Source organism: Syngnathus floridae, chromosome 14, assembly GCF_059516105.1.
Source record: "Syngnathus floridae isolate MCC-2025c chromosome 14, RoL_Sflo_1.0, whole genome shotgun sequence".
NCBI classification, from domain to species: domain Eukaryota; kingdom Metazoa; phylum Chordata; class Actinopteri; order Syngnathiformes; family Syngnathidae; genus Syngnathus; species Syngnathus floridae.
Window position 1 is genome coordinate 7,690,653 of NC_142426.1, and position 20,353 is coordinate 7,711,005.

Below are 20,353 nucleotides of genomic sequence, written 5' to 3' on the forward strand. Positions count from 1 at the left end.
TTTGGTCTCCTTTGCAGCGAATTGGCTAAAATGGGTGTAACTTTAGCCGGGCACCAGAAGAAGATTTTATCCAGTGTGCAGAGCCTGCAGACCCAGGGGACACATGTCCAAGTATAACACGCTCCACATTAACACATTGAGAGCGAGCCAAGAGTTCCTCCACCCAATGGAGACGTCACTCCGTTGCTTTTAAAAGTCACTGAGTTGGAGGACGACATGGACACTTTGACTCTTTCACATTCGTCCACCATTCTTCCCTTCCTTGATGGACACCACCAGCTTCGGAGCCGCATCTACCACATCATTCACATTGCAACAGCTTAAAAAAGAAAAAAAAAAAAAAAGACTCAGAAAGGAAAGACAAGAAAATGGATTCTATTTCTCACGTGAGGTTTCCAATTTGGTTTTGATGTCTTCTCATTTCTGCTATCACCTTGAAGAGTTTGAAAAGGCGCCACAAGTACACGTGTATGTGTCGATGTATGTATGTAGGTGGCTGTGAGTCCCACGCCCGTATCGATGTATAGCTGGACCTAACGTTTGCATTGCTTTGGAGCTTTTGTGATTTCATCTTCCATTCCTCGGAGAAACACAAAGAGAAATGACATGAATGTTTGGGTGTAAGGGCGAAACTGGACCTAAAGAGGAAGTATTATAAACGTGTGCACAAGGGCAAGTGCTTCCCTCAATCACACTCAACTTTGGCTACACATCCGGTGTCACTTTTCTTCCATTTCAGCAATATTCAGAAAAATCTCGATCGGATGAAGAAGCATTGCCCGCTTTTTTTTTGCTGAATGAAGGGAATCGCGTTTAGGTGGACAGCAAATGTCAAAACAGAGTTGACACTGATTATGAGCGATAAGGTTCCGACAACGACGACTCCTGATTTCCGCTTCTATGGCTGGATTGTTGTCACTGTACTTTCCACACCTAAGATCATCCTCTGTGAGCATCGCACTTGGTTATCAGGTGAAAACTTTGTGATGGCACTGAGCCCCGTTTTCAGTGTTTTATTCTGTAAAAGGACAGAGCGTGGCATATGGCACCATATATATGATTGTATTATAGTGTAAAATATGTACAGTGTTGCTTTCCAATGATAGAATGTTTGTAATGATGCCAATGACCACTTTTGTTATGAAAAGGAGATTTGCGAGTGCTTGTTCAGGGGAAAAGAGCAAAAGCGTGAGCTACTTATATTTGTTTGAACGACGGAATGTAGCATGAGTGAGAAGCTTCGTCTTTGGTGACAGGCAACGGTGATCACGGTTTGGACATAAAATTAGAATAAGTAGAATGGACTTGAGCTGATTTAAAGGCCAGAAATGTCATTGTCCCGCTGTGCACGGTGATTCTGTTATTGTGGTTGTGCAAGCAGGGGTGAAATGTGATTTTTTTTTTTTTTTTTAATATGGATTTGCACTGAAAAATATCACTTCACCGAGCTCGCTCCCGAACTGATGGTTGCCCAACCATAGAAATCAAAAAGTAATCCTAGTTGACCTGCTAGCAATTAACAAAATGTGCTAGGGCAGGGGGATTGCTTACTGCGGCGGAAGAACGAAATTATTTGAGGGTTAAGTTCATAGCACTTGGAGAGGAGAATAAAATTCATGAGTTTTGGACTATTTAAAAAATAAAAAAAAAAAGGGTTCTATTGCCAAAATATAAACCCCAGAAAATCAATAGCTTATCATTTTCAATATGCCATAACAAAAATAAACTTATTTATCATTTCCAAATACTGTATATCAAAAAAGATTCCAGCATGAGCGCATTCTACTCATACTAAATTTATGATTTCATGGCAGAGTTCCCTTGAATGGTGGCCTTTTGGATGCCTTATTTTGCTCTTGGTCTTTTTGTTGCCCTCTAGAGGTTATTAGAAGGAGTCAAGTGTATGTAGAGGAAGTATTTATCTGGTCGTCAACTGTCCACGCATCGACACGCTTTCAATGATTTCTTTCTTTTTTACTTTATGTGGGGAAACAAAAAGAAAACCAGACAGTATTGTTATTTATTGGATTGCTACGATGTTCTGTGAACTAAACAAATGCGAATGTGATTGATTTACGCACCTTTGGTCGATTTAGTTGCATATTGTAGTTGCATCAAGATGAAATGCCCCCTTCCCCAACAGATACGACTGGAATAGCATCATACCCACTCGCTCATTTTAAAGCCTCAAATCCCAGATTCCGCCCCAAAATCACTCGGTAAAGTCTTTGTCGTCCATCTCGGTTATTGTGAATGTTGATGAGTGACTCATTTGAACTTCCTGGCACTTTTCCTTTCTTTGGCCACCAAATAATATTGATTGACCACCAAGCCGGTTTCCTCTGTCTTGCTTGTTGTAAAGGGTGTAGGCATTCTCATGTCTTTCATGTTGCTGTAATAAATATGCTAATATTTCTAATTTCTCAGCTGCAGCCTGCATTGTCCCTTTCTTTCATTTTACCACAAACACACACACACACACACAACTCCAGAGAGACCATAAACAATTCAAAGTGCCTTTACAGGAAAGTAATACGAGACGCTCGCTTAATTATTTTTGCTGCTAAAAAGCCTTAAAGTATCAAATGCTTTGTTGAGTGCTGACCGGTCAGCATAAAAGGTTGCTTAGTTAACCACACCCCCTCCCCCTCCCGCCCCCTGCTGCAATTATGATAGTGGGCTGAAATTCTTTCATAACATTTGTGCAAGGCAAATATTGTCCAGCCTGCCAGCACATTCATTGTTTTTCTTCATTTTGTCTCCTGGGAGGGGGAAGGTCAGTGACTTTTGGCCCGAGTTAACCTCTTAATGCAGTGGCCCAGTTGCTGTCGCTCCATGTTACCGCCATTACGCCTCATTTAGCCCATCATATTATCCATATTCCCCTATCACTCACTCCCCCGCCTCTCTCTCTCACACACACACGTATATAAATGCGGACACACACATGCGAGACATACAAAAGCCCTTCCAGGGGCAGGGCAGCTCTTGATTTCCTCAATCTCTCCCCCACCTTAATATCTCCACCGACCTCACGGGCTCCCATCCTGCCTGTCGTAATTCATTTGCGGCAGACTGACGGAAAGCTAGCAGTTCCCCAATTTTCAATTACCCCTAATCGACGTTGCAGGCGTAGACAGATAAAGTATTGGTAATTAATACAAAGGATTTTTCACACAATTTGTTCATTGCAGCTATTTATAACAATATATTAGACTTTTTTACTTTTTACAAAAAAAAAATGCTGCATATTGTAGGAACTATTCACCGCCATCTCTTTTTTACACAGGCGCCATCCTGCTTTTGTTATTGCTCCGAGACAAACTACCAATTTTCTGACGTTTACTAGTGGCAGGTGCGTGAGACTAGAGACTTATTTGTTCGACAGCGTCTACTCCAATGGAAGCCATTATTACGTGCCATGAAGGCCAAACAGTAAGATAGGCCTTTTGTCTTGACACCAGGAGGATAGCATTTCTCGTGTTTAGTCCGAATAACACCGAGGATGGCACGGGCAATTGATTCATCGCACGGCTGCTATAGGCGTATTGTGAAAAGGTCACGTGTCCCTATGGAGAACACTTTAAAAGGTCACACATGACTGATGAGCCTGTCATGTTTCTATCACATACATGTACAAGTGGCCAGTCCCAAAGGAATGCTAATTGGTGCGCTCGTTCATGCTGTCATGGGTGGATTTGACATACACACACATGAAAATACAAGAGAGCAAAAGATTATAGATTCATCACGACCGCCAAGGGTTACAAAAAAAAAAAATAGAAATCAGATATAAAACGGAGCAAATGCTCCCTGAGACGCTTGTTAAACTTTGTCATGTGCGATTGTGTCGTTACTCGCGTCCTCGCTAATCAAATATGACTCCGCGTTTGGTCGTTCCACGCTCGCGCACACACGTCTGCTGTCTCGCTGGATTTTTAGTTTGCTATCAAAGCCATTTCCTGTCTCAAATTTTTAACAGTAATCAAAGTTCCTGATTGAATTTGAAAACTGAGCTTGGCGCTAGAAATCACATTACATGCCTCACTCTCACCGCAGGAATGAGAGTTGTGACTACATCCAAAAAAAAAATAAAAAAATGGATGCTAACGGAATAGAATCAAAGCTGTTCGAACTTTAAATGGAGGACAGAAAAGAGTTTACAAATACAGTACAGGGAATTTAGTATCAAAATTACATTTGGGATGCTTGTCAACCAAAATCTACTTTCCCCACCCACTTGAATGCAAATCAAATGAAACACAATGTACAGTCAGACTCTATTTCAATTCTAAAGTAACTATCAAAGCCTTTTCCACAGCTCAATTTTGCCAATGTATAAAATCCTAGTACTGTATTTTCCGGACTATAAGGCGCTTCAATGAATGGCCCATTTTAAAACTTTGTCCTTATATAAGGCGCACTGGACTATAAGGCGCACCATTAGTGCATCATGTCAGATTTTTAATCCAAATGAAATCATTCTCCATTTTACCTTTTTTATTTCAACTTCAAATGCAACTAATTACTTTATAATCACAAAATAATGATCCACAGTCTTTTTGATTCATATTTCTTAGTCTTCAGCAGGCCACTTATGATTGATTTCATGACACAATGCTTCGGGCCAGTTTAAATTTAAGAATTTGGTCCATATATAAGGCGCACTGTCGGCTTTTGAGAAATTTTTAGGTTTTTACGTGCGCCTTATAGTCCGGAAAATACGGTGACCAAATCAGAACCCTTGAGGGCATCATCAGTCACGTTCACTCATAAGTTACAATGATCGATATCTTTACTGAATGCCCAAAAAAAAAAGGAATAATTCATGTATTGGCCAACCACCTGAAATCAAAAGCAGATTTCGAGATAAAACGGCAGATTAAAAGGGATAAAATACTATGTCATGTGTGATCTTGGATGAAAAAAATAAAGTGGGGAAAGCAAGACAGGAGCGAAAGGACTGAGATCATTTTGACCACATAATCCCTAACAGATGTGGAAATCCTACTTGACTGCTGCGAGTCATGCTGAAGCGCTGTTGGGCGGCTTCGTCCAAAGAAAAAAAAATCAATCATCCCTCGTTCATTTCTGGAGTTTCATCCGAGTCTACGTGTTGATATTGTGCATTTGGAGCACATCACAAATGCTACTTTGGGTAACAGGTCACAATATTTTATATTACGTTGGCATGAATGAGTTTGGAAATGTGTCACTTGAACGTTGAGGTGTAAATCCAGCATGCATGAATAGACTTAAAAAAAATAAAAATAAAAGGACTAGAATTTGGCTGCATAAATGACGACGGTTTTGAGTTTCCTTTTTCAAAGTATAACCCAGCACAGTTTTTATAGTCAATAAAGTAAGTATTGACGACACAAGGGGAAGCCTTGAAACCACAAAACTGAATTCTATGGGGCTACGAGTGTGCCAGGAAAAGTCTGTTGCAAAATGTTTTCTCAAATCAGAGGTGTAAATCCTCCCTGGCAGATTTCGAAAAAAAATCCCAGTCTGCTACTGAGATGTCTTAACTATTGCAAATAGACGCCGACGCATCAAAAGACAAAGATGCACCGCTGATCTTCTTTCTGTATTCAAATGTCTTTTATCATTTTCTCCCATGCGTTTGTTCTATCCTACTTTTGTTCCTCGCCTGAAAAATATGAGGCTATACGACAAAACGTTGCAATACCAAAGGAAAGAGTTTTTTTGTCTTTTGTGAGCTGAAAGTGTGGAGACTGCAGAAAAATGAAGCCTATTTTTAAGTGCAAGTGATTTGCACTTGGCAAGCTAGTCAATGTACTGAAACAGATGAAGAGGACTATTGGTCGTGTTGGGTCAATAACCAATCAAGGACATTGAGCTTCTCAAGCACATTCAATGCAGACACTTGAGCAATCCAACTGATAAAATTCAAGATCCTATAAAATGTCCAATCGTTCTGATTTTCATTACAAAAAATTCGACAATTTTTATTTTGAAAAATGTTCGAGCTACTGGCATTGGATTGAATCAAGTAATTCATCAATTGGACCGTTCATTAGATTCCTAATATTCTAACACTTTTTTTTTCATCACACATTTTTGTTTTTTTATGTACGTCTTTGAAATTTGTACATACCACCAGTGGCGGAGCTAGGATGTTTTCCTTGAGAGGGGCGTGCAGGGTCTGTGAAACAGAAAAAAAAAAATAATTAAAATCCAATTTTCAGAAAACGCTAATGAAGATTCAACGGGTGGAAATGTTGAAAAAAATAAGAATAGAAAATATCCAAAAGTAAATTCCCACCACTGACACTCGGGGTTGGGGGGGGGGGTGGGGGGGGTTATCCAGCCCCCCACTCCCTCTTTGTGATGCCAGCACTGGTGCGTATCAATAAATGTCATAACATCTGTTTTAAAGATATGCTCTTATTCATTTGACTGGTCATAAATGTGTCACTCCTGTGCCGGTTCAAGAATTTTCCTTCCATCAAATTACAAGTTAAATCTGTTTTGGTAGCGTAAAACCACAACCACAATCCATAACCACGAAGCATGCAAGTGAGCACACAACTATGATAGCTCATGTTTGACCACACAAGATGAACAGAGCGAGGAAGCCCTGACACAGCTAGCGGTCCGTTTCACTAAATACACAAAAACATGATGTGCTTCCCTTTTTTTTTGTTGTCAACATTGTCATATTTTCCTCCCAATGTGTTTTGAGTGTGTCTGAAGCACAAACACAGCAGTTAGTGGAGCCAGTTGAGGCTCTAAATCATCCCGGCGCTTCCTAACAGAGGTTTGACCCAAATAACGTAATTTATGAAGGCTTTTAGGCTTTCAGGCAACCATGGAAATAGAACAGAAAATAATGAAAGTTGGATCTAAGCTACATCGCTTTAGTTTATGTTCCCGTGTTTTATTAGGACACGCGTCTGTTGTTTGAAAATAGAGACAGTCAACACAATGAAGCATCTCAAAAAGCTGTCGCAGCCTGTTCCATGCAGGGTGCATGAAGTAAAGCGACGTAAAAAATGCTTTATTGAACTGATTTGAGTTTTAGAATTTTGATCTGGGGTGTGTGCATTAATATTCGGCAATAGCCAGTGAGTTACTGAAATTTAGGATTTGAAAATACTGTCACCTACAGTACTGGAGTGGAACAGTAAAAACTGTAGTGCAGAGTTGTGGGTCATTTTTTTTAAATTTCTTTTTAAACTTTTTCCCAGCTATTTGGATTTTTTTTTTGTGCACCTTCTGAAATTACATGAAAAACCTAAGATGCGGTGAGACATCCTGTAAAATAAATAAATAAATAAATAAAAATAAATAAAAATAAATAAAAATAAATAAAAATAAATAAATAAAATAAAACTGGTGTCAAAAATGGAGTTCAATCATCCAGCCGCATCTTAAGGCGTTGTGTTTTACCCTCATTTATTCTGATTTTGTCATCACCCATGTGTAAGTCCTAGAGGCAGTGATGAACCACTGAGACCATTAGTGCTCCGCTGTCAGCTCTTGTCCTCAGGCAGGGTTAGAGGTCCAAATGAACCATTGGCAGCGACCAGAAAAGGAGACATCTCGGGCAGGCGTAAAAGTCAAGCCAGAGAAATCCCTGCGTTTGTGTTTTTGTGTGCGGGACGGCACGTATCGAATGCACTCCAGCAGGTCACTTGGGTCAGCGTTTGAAGTGGAGATGCAAGTCGGTGGATCAGGCTTCTGTCACGCTTCTCCACATCAGAGAGACAAGCTGTCATGAAAGAAGAGGTGCTCCAAAGGCGCACAATTGGGATGACAAGAGTTCCCACATGAGATCCATCCGTGTTCACCTTTTAAGGCTGCTCCGTTCACAACGACATCTTGACTGAAAAAATGCTTCTCATATGGAAATTTCCATGTCAAACTGTGTCATTGTGACACAAAGGAAATGATCATTTAGAGCTTTTATGGATCATTATATTCGGGGAGAAAAATAAAGTACACTCAGAGCTAACTTCCAGCGAGGTAGCATCAGCTGTGACTAAGCTAGCCACATTTTGTTGCCCTGGCAAAATATAAATGGAACCAAAACCCTGCTCCAGTCCTTTAGGTGGCGGTACTGCTGACGTAGAAGAAGCCTTGTCTGATGTCCACCTGACAGATTTAATAATTCAATAAAGTTAATTAAAGCCAAATAATTGGTACTGCAACAGTTGAGAAAATAATCTAGCTTGTAATAAAGATTAGTTTTGTGTGTGCAAAAGAAATGTTTCCATAGCAACTCAAACAATGTGTAAATAATCACATTCGTGACACACAAATTTCGACATCTGAAGACTCCCGAAAGACAAGTAGGGGAATGACAGCACTTCCGAGAAAGCCTTCCATAAATGTCTTGCCGTTTTTTGGATCGTCTCTCTTGTGTGTATTCCTAAACGGATGAGTCATAGCCATTATTTCAATCCCACAGTGTAATCCAAAAATATGGAGTCACGCATGTCAAGTGTTTCAAAAACACGCTGCCGCCTGGCTCCGTCAATCTGACAAATCCATATTTCAACTACAGCAAAAAAAAAAAAAAAAAAGCGCACATGAAAGCTTTGACCAAAAGCCGAGTGTTTGCTAAATGAAGATGAATGTGTCGGTTTGTACCGAAGGTGATATTTTATTTTGGATCAGACGCTTTCTGTTTGGTAATGTAGCAAGCTCTTTCACGACACCGTGACAGCCCTGGGAAATGGATATTGATTGGAAAGGTTGATGCAATAGCCCAACACACACATATATACGCTTCCCCAGGCGGCCTTCTTTTTTTTTTTTTTTTTTCCTGCTTACGTTCACACCCTCATCTCTCCCTCCATTCTATTTTGCACTTTTTAATATGCCTCCTCCTTTTCCGTCTCGATAGCAAGGGGCTGCACTGTGTGACGAGCTATAAAGCATGATTGATGCCAGGGGCTGATTTTAAGGCCCCGAGCGCTTTAGGGCTCCCGATCAAATCCCCGACATGTACGATATGTGTTATTTTGCATGCGTCCCATCTATATTCATGATGTCTGAGCACGCAGAAATTTGCAACACCAAAAGCATGAAGATGAAATGTAAGTGAGGCAAGTATCAGCTGTGGCCCACCTTTGGAATGATTTATTACATTTTCTCGGCTTTGTTACACTGAAAGTGAGCTAAAGGGCTACGCCGAATCAATTCCTAGTATTTATCCATTGACTGTATCTAAATACCCTCAAATCAGTTTTTTTTTCTTTTTTTTCAGGAGGCAGTTTTGTCCTTTGTGTAATAATCCATGACAAAAAAAATGAACTGGCGTGGAATGTTATTGCCTTGCCATGAAATTAGTTTTCAACCAAACAGGTTGTGCAGCCTTTGTGATGTTTACCAGGCACTACTATTATTTCATGTGTTTTGATTTGGATTTGTTCATCTGAAATAATTGGGTTGGATATGAGAAAGGGAATATTATTCAGATGACGGAAATTTTATAAATACATGTAAGGAGAAGGTCAACTGGATTTGTTCAATTGGAATTTTTTTTTGTCTTATATCTTTTAAAGACCCCTGAAAAGTGAATTGAAAGATTTGGTTTCGATTTGGTTTCGATTTAGTTTCGATTTAGTTTCGATTTGGGTTCGATTTGATTTCGATTTGCTTTCGATTACGTGATTCTGACGATTCCTGAAATCCTGGGTGAGAATTTTGTATTTCGTGACTCCGGCTGGAGCAAACGATCCAGCAGCTCACGTGAACGTCATGTCATGTGCAGCTCTTCATCCACGACAATGCAGATGTTGCCTCCAACTGGCCAACAGTTTCGCTTTGATCGTTCGCCGAAGTCAAACACACTTAGCTGCCTTTTCACAAGCAGCAGGAGGGTCTCGGCGGTCTGTTTTGCTTTTGACATGCAGATAAAAAGGCTGCCGCCATGCTCAGAAGAAAGCCGTATAAATAGTTTCAAATCTTCAGAGTCGCTCCGTAACTTACATAATTAGTTGATTATTCATGTAGTTATTTTGGCGGTTACATTATTTGACACGCACTTTAAAACTCGCAAGGCAGACATTTCTCAAAGCAATTTTTGTGCCTCTGTGTGAGAATATTGATTTTTGTGTCATGCTTATGATGAACAGTGTTAGGATACAAATTGTACTTTTTCTAGTATGCCTTTCATATAATAAGTGTGCCGGATGTCTTGTTTGGAATGCGACCGAAATTTTACAAGCTGTTAGAAAGATTTGGTTCGGGATCAATGTGCCATATTGAAGCATTTTGATAGGGAAATGGTTTTACAGTATGTGGGCGTCTCTTGACAGGGAAAAGGGCAAAGAGGCCGATGAGACAGCAGGGGCACACGGAAAAAAAAAAAGCAAAGAGTCGTCAGGGAAAGTGACATTGGCACAGCGGGAGCCAAACTGGACTCAGGGAAAAATTAATCCGAGCTGACTTGGGGCAGGATCTGTGGAAAACCCGACATAAAGGCGGACGACTATTCCAGCTAAAATGTTTGGGGAGACAAATGAACATCTTTTGAAATTCTCATAGATCCAACACCTGTTGAGAATTTCCCGTTCAGCTCCTTCAGGGAACACGTGTTGAACACTTCAACATGTGCAGTCAAAGGTTTTGAGAAGGTCAAATCAAGTTAATGTGGGGAAAAACATACAAGATGCATGCCTCATTTTGAAACCTGAAAAGGAATCAAGGGTCTGACCTGAGTTCTCCTTTGGCTTAACTTACATTCTAGTCAAATGCAGCCTAGTATTTATATTGACACAGGGCAAGCCAGAGGCTGCTGTGAAGCACTGGAGCACAGCAACGCTCTGCATCTTAATAACAGACGTCCACAGGCTGCCAATGACTCACGCTGGCTGGTCAGGAATTAATAAAAAGACCGCATAGGTGTGTACGTGTATGTGTGTGGTGTTCCGAATGAATTAGTTGCATGTGCACAAAAGTACCATTAAGTATCAAGGTAATCATACTCAGCCAATATCATATCATTGACAGTCATTTGTGGCTGCATCTTGTGTTAATAATTTGATTGAAGAAATCCACCAGTCTCATGTGGTGTTTTTGTGCACTGTGGCATTTCCCGAAGGTCATTTGGCAAGCCGACCGTGTCGCTAAAATAGCAATGTATTGGCCGAACAATATTTTGTTGTTAAACTGACAAATTATGTAGAGCACTCCCCATGCCTGTATCTTGGACTTGGTTCATGTGGCTTGCCTCCTACACTAAAAAAAAAAAAAAACGTACAGGCCAAATGCTGCACTTGGCCCAAAAACGATGGACATATATATATATATATATATATATATATGAGAGAGAGAGAGAGAATGAATGGCCCATTTTAAAATGTTGTCCATATATAAGGCGTACCGGATTATAAGGCGCACCTTCAATGAATGGCCCATTTTAAAATGTTGTCCATATATAAGATATATATTTTTGGCCCGCGGGGCGGACCTTGGACCTGTAGTGACTCAATATTGGTCAATATATAAGGCGCACCTGATTATAAGGCGCACTGTCGGCTTTTGAGAAAATTGGAGGTTTTTAGGTGCGCCTTATAGTGCGGAAAATACGGTATATGTATATCTTCATCTACATAGTATATATACATATATATTGTTATATATAATATATATATATAATATTATGGTGTTGTTGAAGCATCCAGAGAGTGCGGACATAAGCAGGAGTCCCTAACCGAGCCAACTCGAGACACAGACAGGACCACACAAGAAGAGCCACCGGCTCCAGCCTGGACAGCACTCGGCTTTTTATTGATCGCTACAGTTTGAGTTTCTTTGTGAAACTGGATCTAAGGACATAAGCAAAGGCCTTATTTAAAAGTCTCCCTAGTCACATCCATATCTATTGATCCATGCACACTTTGATCCAGCTTTTAAGCAACTCTGGTCCATTTCTTTCTTTTTATACACATCCATTCTTTATTTGCTCATCCTGTTTTCAGCCCATCACTGCCCAAAGTGCCCTTTAGTTTTTTTTTGCCGTTCATATTCTCAAGTTTCATTCTTCGTCCATCTCTGCTTGCCATACATTGCCACACTGCCAATAAAAGTCAATTTTTCGTTGCTATGAGTGCTTTATCTTTGGCAGCAATAAATTGAATGGATAAATCCAATGCAGGACAATCACATTTAGTGATGACATGGAGAAACACAAACACACATCAAACACACACACACATGCGAGATGAGAGATACGACACTGCGGCCGATTCGATTGTGTGCGGCTACTGTCTCGTCTGACTACCGGAGTGAAAGATGGCTGTCGTTATTGTTTGCTGTCATAACTTGGCCTGTAAATCTCTCTCTGAGTGGAAGTGGAGAGGAGGGAGGAGGGAATTGATTCTCTTGTTGTACTTCATCTTTTGGTTTTGGTGCAAAGCCAAAGCCATCTTCATTACGTGTCAGTCTACAAGACGAGGCAACATTTGTGTCCCGTGCTGATAGACAGACTATTTGTGTGTGTGTGTTTTTTTTTTACTAATTACTTGCATCTCTCGGGCTGCCCGTCCTCATGTTTTTAACCTTCAAAGATTCCATCTATCACAACATCTGTCAGTCTACTCCATCTTTTATCTCTTTTCCCGTCCGGCTCGAACGCAGACACAGCTCTGAGAAGCGCGCCCGCCTACGTGAAGCGGGCTTCAGCAGATAATGTCCAACCTGCCGCTCGTGATAGACAGTTGGCCAAAATGGCCGTGGCAGCATGCAGAGGCACGGCCAATCCATTTTCAAACTGCACCGGCGTCAGCCCTCATGCCCGCCCGTCTGTCAGTCGCAAAACAGGAGCACGCATCCGTCACAGCTGACCCCGGGTCAGCTTTGGGAGCCAATGCAAAGAAGAGCATCACATGCTTCACTTTCAATCAGAGTCTTCTCAACCCTGTGTGTTATGCTTTGAAAGCCCGGCACTCAATTGAGTTCAGTGGAGGAATGGCCTTAATAATCAATTACTGCAATTGATTGTCAAGTATTTTGCCCGATTGTTCACCTAACACAATTAAGATTGATCTCAACTATTTTGCTGGCACATTTTCTCTGCAGCATCATTCCACTCACACACACACACACAGCTGAGTTTAACCTCATAGATTTTAGTGACGCACTGCTTCCGGTGTGCATTAAGATCACATCTCAGCATCTTATCCAATTTTCAGCAAGTAGCACAAAATTCTGAAAAGACCATCTCGGGTGTCACCGTTGTATAAATGAGACAAGCTCAGGAGTACGGTTGCAGTCATTACACGCAGTTTTTCTTCCATTGTAATTGGAAGTGCTATGAATCAAAGCGGCAGTACTTAATTTCATCTTTAAAAGACGTTGACAGACAGGCGGTTGGTGTGTATATGTTCGTGGAACCTGCTCAGCATCAAGCAAATGTACATTTAAAGTGTCTTCGTTTCTTGTACTACTTAGCAAGAGCAAGGCATCGGAATCTTATTACTATAGAGCTCAAGCTACAATGTTTAACACCGTGCAAATGGCCGACAAGATAAACCCTGGAGGAATGACTAACTGCAGGACGCTTAATGCTCCAAGATGTATTAATGCGCAAAGCTGCCTTTATGCAGAATAATAGTTTAAGAGGGTCCAAAAAAAAAAAAATCAATGTGGTAATTTAATTCCGTATAAAGTGAACACTTCTTTATCATCCGCAATGCTGTACAAGATGTAAATGAAATGCCTTGCCGTGAATAATCACCCATTTAAGGGGATTACATTGAATTGGTCATTAAACACTTGCTCTCTGGCTCACTCGATCTTAGAAAAACATGTCTTGGTCTAAATAAGTTTACATTAAGGTCATTTTATTCTTAGTTAATTGAATACACCAAATTGTGTTAGTGTGTTTGTCCACGACCGATTAAAACCGACTGGCAAAGTCTTCATCTTTGTACGATTGTCACTCATGATGGGAACTGACATTGCAAATAATGATTTAAGAGTTGTTTACTTGTCAGTCGGAGGGTTTTCACTTTTTCTTTTCTTTTCAAGCGGAGATATGCCGGGAAAAGTGAATGGTACCGATGGCAAAGTGATTTCATTTCTCACAGATGACAGCGACGCCTCCCGCAATAAATGACAGCTCTGGTGAACTGAAAGCATTTTCATTTACGCCAAACATCTCGTGTTTTATCAAAGCTACACCAAAAGGAGTACAGGTGATCTCCGGGAAACAAAAAGTCTTCATCTTCCACTTGACAAATGCAACAGCTGTGATTCTATTAGACAAAAAAAAAAAAAATCAGGATGCTCGCTTGGCGCTAGTTTGATGATTAAAATACAAACGTCTCCTCCCTCTACCTAAGATATGAAAGAAAAAGCTGAATAGCAACTTTACTCATTCGTGGAGGGCGTTTATTTTCCAAAACTCATTATACTACTTGTCAGGAGAAGGTCAGCTCCCTGACACAGAGCTCCAAGCCGCCGGGAGGAATTTAGTATGGATCACCTTCCGCAACACGGGGAGCTCAATTCCAGCTGTCATCAAGCTGGAGGAGGCAAAAATGCATTACCAACCTGGAGAATATGTTTTATTATGTAGCTTATACGCCACCTCACGCCGTCCTTGGGGCAATGAGAAGAGCAATTACAAGGACGTGGGGGTGTTGAGCGCGTCTGCATGCATGTGGTGTGTACGCGCAGCGGCACACCTGCTAGCATTTACCTCTCAAAGTCAATACACCCCTAATGTGCTATTTTCAAAGTCGCATTAATGTTTCAAATGTTATCAGCATGCAGACATGCATCGCCGCTCGCTGATGATCTCCAGTACAAGGACACCAACCTTGTCCGTGCCAGCTAATCTGGATGCTAACCACATGAGCGCAAGCTAACCGTGTCATCCGAGCAGGGTAGCAGCTGGCTTATCTTTAGAATTTCCTACGTCGTCGAAACTCCGACAACAATCTAAAACTCGAAAAGGCTTTCTGCAACGACGACAAAAGGCCAAGCTGGAGTCTCTTAGTCGAAATGCAATTCGAACATCATGCCGCTGATACGTCGCGCAGTCATGCTGAGAATTGACAGCTTTCTCATCCATCTAACAATACAGTAGACGAAACATGGAAACACCAAAATATCAGCATTTCATGTTTCCAGATAAGAAAACCTCACAAAAGAGCGAATGAAAAATTCATCCCGTGTTACACATTGATCAGTAATCTCCTGTTTTCATTTCGGCTCTACCGCTTTCCGCCGCTGCCCTCCTGCTCTCCGGTTTCATCTGCACGCTCCCTTCTGATGTAATCTCTTTGCAGGTGTGGAATAAAAATGATACATAAACAAGGACATGCTATTCGCCCCGACTGCTGCGCTTACTGATGATGTTCATCTCGCAGGTGAATGTGCAGGCGTTTCCCCTTTGCAAGAATCAATTTTGTCCTTTATCTATTAGATTCGACTCATCTCACATATGAATGTTGTGCTGCAGAATGAAGCCACCTTGCCTCGACAACAGAAATAACAGCAAGCATGAATGATTTCCCGAAAGCCGCGGCGACACCGGGAGCCGACTGTGGCCCTGCACTTGTTAGCAGCGATAGCGTTGATGTATGTGGCTTTGTGTCTGGCCTCTGCTCTCCAGCAGTTTGTCTGCCGCAGAGGAGATGGCCACACAAACATACACACAGTAAAGGGGAATGAGGCGGAACGCATGATGCAAACTTGCTGGGCCAATAGAAAAGACAGACATGCATCTTTTTTTTTTATATATATATAACATTGTGAGAATTTAAGAACATATCAAAATATCCACTCCGAGGAAAAATTGATTGCCCTCTGCAAGGGTCTGATATGTGTGTGCTAAACTCACTGGTGCAAAAGCTAACTCATCACACTAGCTAGCATTATTATAGACAATTAAAAGAGGTGATCTGGAATTAGTCAGTGTAGCATCCATAGGATTTTGTAGCCACTATTAAAAAATTGCATGTAAGTTCACATTTAAAAAGCTTCATATTATGACCACAATTAAACCAGAGCGATGTTTCCAATTGGGATTTAATTGTGTTGCTCAGCCAGCCAGTCCATGGGAATCTCTTCAAAACCAAAACAATGAGGTTTCCATTTGGTGTGTGCACATATTATTTCAATCTCTCTGTCATTTTCTTCTCTCTATCACTATCCAACCCCTCTCTCGCTTTTTCTCTGCTTCTCACTCATCATTGCAAGAGGTCCCAAAGGTAATTACAAGGAGTTTCAGACAGTGATTTCAGAGACCTGAGACTCTCCACCAACCATTATTCTCCAGATCAATTGCTGTGGACTGAGCAGAACAGAACACACACTCTCAGAAGCACAGAACAATTAAGCGTCAACACAGGGGAAACACACTCAAATGGACTCATGTATGCATGCACACACACTTTATACCATATACTGTATATACATACGCCATTTTTTTCTATATATATTTTATTTTATATTCATATATAAGGATCGCTTCATGCTACACGACGTAGTCTGTTTTACAGGCACACTCAAACTGTGCGAGGATGCGTATGCATGACTTATCAAGTGGGTGTGTGTTTATTTCAGTGTGAATTAGGGAAGACCGGAGAAAAGTGGGCCGACAGGAGAGGCGTCAAGCGAGTCACGTTAGATTGTCAATAATAGATCAACATGTTGCCATCAAACAGGAGGGGAGGAGGTTTGGAGACAGGGAGGAGGACAAAGAAGAGCAGAAAGAAGGACAGTTTGCTATGATCTCATACGGAGCGGAGGGTGTTTGATTTTAAAGGATCAATGACCGAATTTAGGAAAACAATCACATTGAATTTCCTGTTAGCAATAATCGTCTTTGCAGAGAGTTGCAAGATCTCATCACAGGCCGTCAATAGGAAGAAACCAATGGACATTTTCACAGCTATAAAACAGATTTAAAAATTGATAAGAGATATGTAATACTGAATTGTTGATAGCACAGTATTGTATTTTAATGGAGGACATAATCCCAAATCTTGAGTCGATGTTTGGATGGAGACAGAGTGAATGTAAGGGAATCAGAAAAAGTAAGGCAGAGTTGGAACTCAACCATTTTTCACATGTAAGTAGACAAAGCAGTGTGAGGGGTGAGCTATCCAACAGTGTTTCAAATCCATTTAGCCTAAGGTAAATGATGAAAATGGGATTCACAGGGCTCCACTCTGCACGCTATTGTCACTCTTGATTCATACTGTCGCAGCCTGCAGCAAAAAAAAAAAAAAAAACTTATGTGTGTGTATTATTTTACATCATGCGTGTAAGAATAGGGGAGACACAACAGGCCATGCAGAAGTCTTGTTACACATTAACCTGCTTATATTCAAAATGGTTGGAAATTAGCATGACATGTAGCCTCATGATGCTCGCATAAATTAACTACTGGAGCCTCGATCTACGAATAATAAAATAAACAACTTCAGAGATTTCGTCGGACAAAATCCACTCGTATGATTAAATCTTGACCTAGTCCTCTTCAAATGAAAAAAAAAAATCTAAAGTGGATACTGCTAGAAAAAATATTCAGAAACAGCCTTGGAATTTGTTACTGCTGAGGATTTTTCGCGACATGTGTTTGACATTCCTGCCATCACCGAGTAACAAAATAATAATCTGGGGAACTGTGAGGACGTTGCTCATAGCAACCTTGCTTTGTCCACTTGACACAAAAAAAAAAAAAAAAATCACACACAGAGCATAATAAAAGGTGTACAGTGTTGACAGTTCAGTATTGATTCAACAAAATAAATCCCCCAAACAAATTAGCCTGTTCTTTTAAGGACAGCGCAAGTACAAACTGTATTGACAAGCTGGCATATCATCGCTGCGTACAATTTTCTCTATTATCCCTTCCTTAATGACACTAATTGAACTGCTCCTTTTAATTAATGTGCCCTTGATAGAAGAAGAGTTTGTGTAGTATCGGCGTATTTATGCACGCCGCTGCCGATGGGACATGATAATCAAACCCCTAATCCCAACGATCCTCATTCTCGGAGAATGATTCAACAAAATGTCAGGTTAGGTTTGACGCCGTACTCGGCCCCTCGCCGTCACAAGCGCACTTTGGAAAACACGAACAAGAAGCGAAAGTACGAATCAATTCGTCTCATTATTATTTGCAGAGCTTGCCATTAGCGATGAGAAGAGGAGCATCCCAACATGAGAGCAAAAATAATCAAACATTTAGAGGCTGTTCTGTTTCTCTGATAAATACGATCCCTCTCCTTCTTTCTTTCTTCCCCCCTTGACGCTTTCTTATTTTGCTTCGCCCGCGGCACAGAGCAGCCCACCTCAACCAGAGAAAATGAGACAATGTTTCTGCTTATTGACTTTCTGTTTTGGTTCTATAATTGTAGCCATAAAGCATAATTAAAGTTCATTATTCATTCCTACAGCTTCTCCGTCTTTTCGTCTTTTTCTCCCAGTTCTCTTTGCGTTTCAAAGTAATTATATCTCGGCGTGCCCGTGAGACCGCACAGCCCTGATCCACTGATGAGGAAGCTTGGATAGAAAGAAATGGAATATAAAACAGCACGCTGTGCGCCACGGGCCCGGCCTTCCGACAATAACACACCTTGAGCTTCAACCTATTCAAATGCCGTCGCTCTAACATGAAAGACGTTTTTTCTTTTAGTCTTTCATTTAAGTCAAAGTAACAAGCTAATGTGACGGCACGGCGTACACCCGGGGAGCTTCGCGGGAAATCAATTCCCTCGCTCTTTGTATATGTTGACAGCAAAATTTGATGCAAGACCAACACGAGGAACTTTTTAATGATCACAAATGCATGCGTGGAACATGTTATTTGCATTCCCTGTCAGGTTAGAGAAGTAAAAGGTTGAAACAATAACAACAGCGACCAAAACAACACCCCACAGAGGAACTCTCCAGAGAGAGTGCTCGTGAAAGTGGTTGTTTACTTTCTTTGACAAATATGCACCAGTCCCTCTGGTAGCGTACTTTTTATGGAGAAAGAAAAACAGGATTAATACACACGAAGCAGAAAACAAATTGTTTCCAATAGTGTATATAGATTAAGACATAAGCGCTGTTGGAAATCCTGAACGCCGCCACTTTACAGCACACGCATTCAATTAAGGTCATCTTTTAATTTGTTGGGCTTCCTGTTACTCATTACCATAAAGGCCTTTTTGAATGATTGCTGCTTTTTTCCCGACTCCGCCCCGCCTATCTAGTTAAATCAACAGACGACACATTTCACAGTGTATGTTAGAGACTCCCTTCCAAAAGTATTGGGACAAGAATGCAAATTGATATGCGTGTAGCTTTATGCCTGCTGTTAGATGGACAATTAAAACGAATGTGACAAAAACGGATTATTTTTAATTGCGTCAATACAATACAGTTACAAAGTAAATACTGTTTTTTTTTATCTATTTATAAAATCAAATTAAAAATGTTTTTGAAACGCTGGAACCAATTAATGGCATTCCTATTCATTTCAACGGCGAAAGATGATTTGCGACACGAATCTTTTAGCATTTGGAGCATAGCCGACTCGCATCTCGAGGCACGGCGCAGTATTTTTAAACTAGCAGTCTGCATTTTTACCCACGCCATACTTCTTCTCTATACGTCTCAAGGCTTTGCAATCAATTGATATACGACTCATTTACATACTGTAAAAGCAGCTAGGAAAAGATGCGCTGGTTGGTTGAGCCATTAAAATTTACACAAGAAGAGGAGGGGGGGGGGCTTTAAAGAGAAAATGAATAAGGAAGTATGAGATAGCTCGGGGCGGTGCCACCGCTGCAGCCACAATTCGGTCAGAGCCAAGGAGCGGGAATCACACCATCAGCATACAAACATCTCGGTAATGAAGCTCCAGCAGTTCCGAGCTTTAACCAAGCAAACCTATCCATCTCCCGCATGCATTATTCACCTCGCACAGACATTTTACCGCCCAGCGCAGCCGACAAAGATTGCTTCCGCTTTTTATTTATCTGTTTTTCATCCGCTCCCTCCTGTCCCCTCCTCCTTCTTCTTCCTCTCTGCAGCTTTTCAATTAAATTAAGGCACGCGCAACACTAAATCCATGCAGAGGATGCCTGCGTAACAATTAGACTGCCGGAAAAGAACGGAGACAAGAAAGGCAAGTCGACGGAGGTAGCAGAAGCTAAACCTGTATTGCAGCATTCAAAGTCAAGTTAAAGGTCATGAAACTACTTCTTGTGTCATTTGGACTTTGGGGGGCGGGGGCTGAAACCTTTCTGCTGATGATCACGCGAGCTTGGCGTGAAGACCACAACCAGGACATCAGCACCAGTCAGCGGAGAGCTCCAGGTGCAGCCTAATGGGGTTAATATGGAGCAAGCAGATTAGCGATCAGGCTCTT

At 41.1% G+C, this 20,353-nt stretch overlaps 2 protein-coding genes across 3 annotated transcripts in view; one reads left to right on the top strand and one right to left on the bottom strand.

Moving 5' to 3' along the window:
• Positions 1-2,426, top strand: part of LOC148387462 (ephrin type-A receptor 3-like) — a 57,499-nt gene extending 55,073 nt beyond the window's left edge. The window contains exon 19 of the mRNA XM_088396012.1: positions 18-2,426. Coding sequence (XP_088252138.1) covers positions 18-117 — 100 coding nt within the window. The 3' untranslated portion in view covers positions 118-2,426. The remainder of the gene's footprint in view (positions 1-17) is intronic.
• LOC148387460 (eotaxin-like) overlaps positions 1-20,353 on the bottom strand; it is a 109,993-nt gene that overhangs the window by 72,392 nt on the left and 17,248 nt on the right. For both annotated transcript variants that reach the window (XM_088396016.1, XM_088396014.1), the window contains exon 2: positions 6,122-6,169. The gene's annotated coding sequence lies outside the window, so the exon portion shown is untranslated. The remainder of the gene's footprint in view (positions 1-6,121; positions 6,170-20,353) is intronic.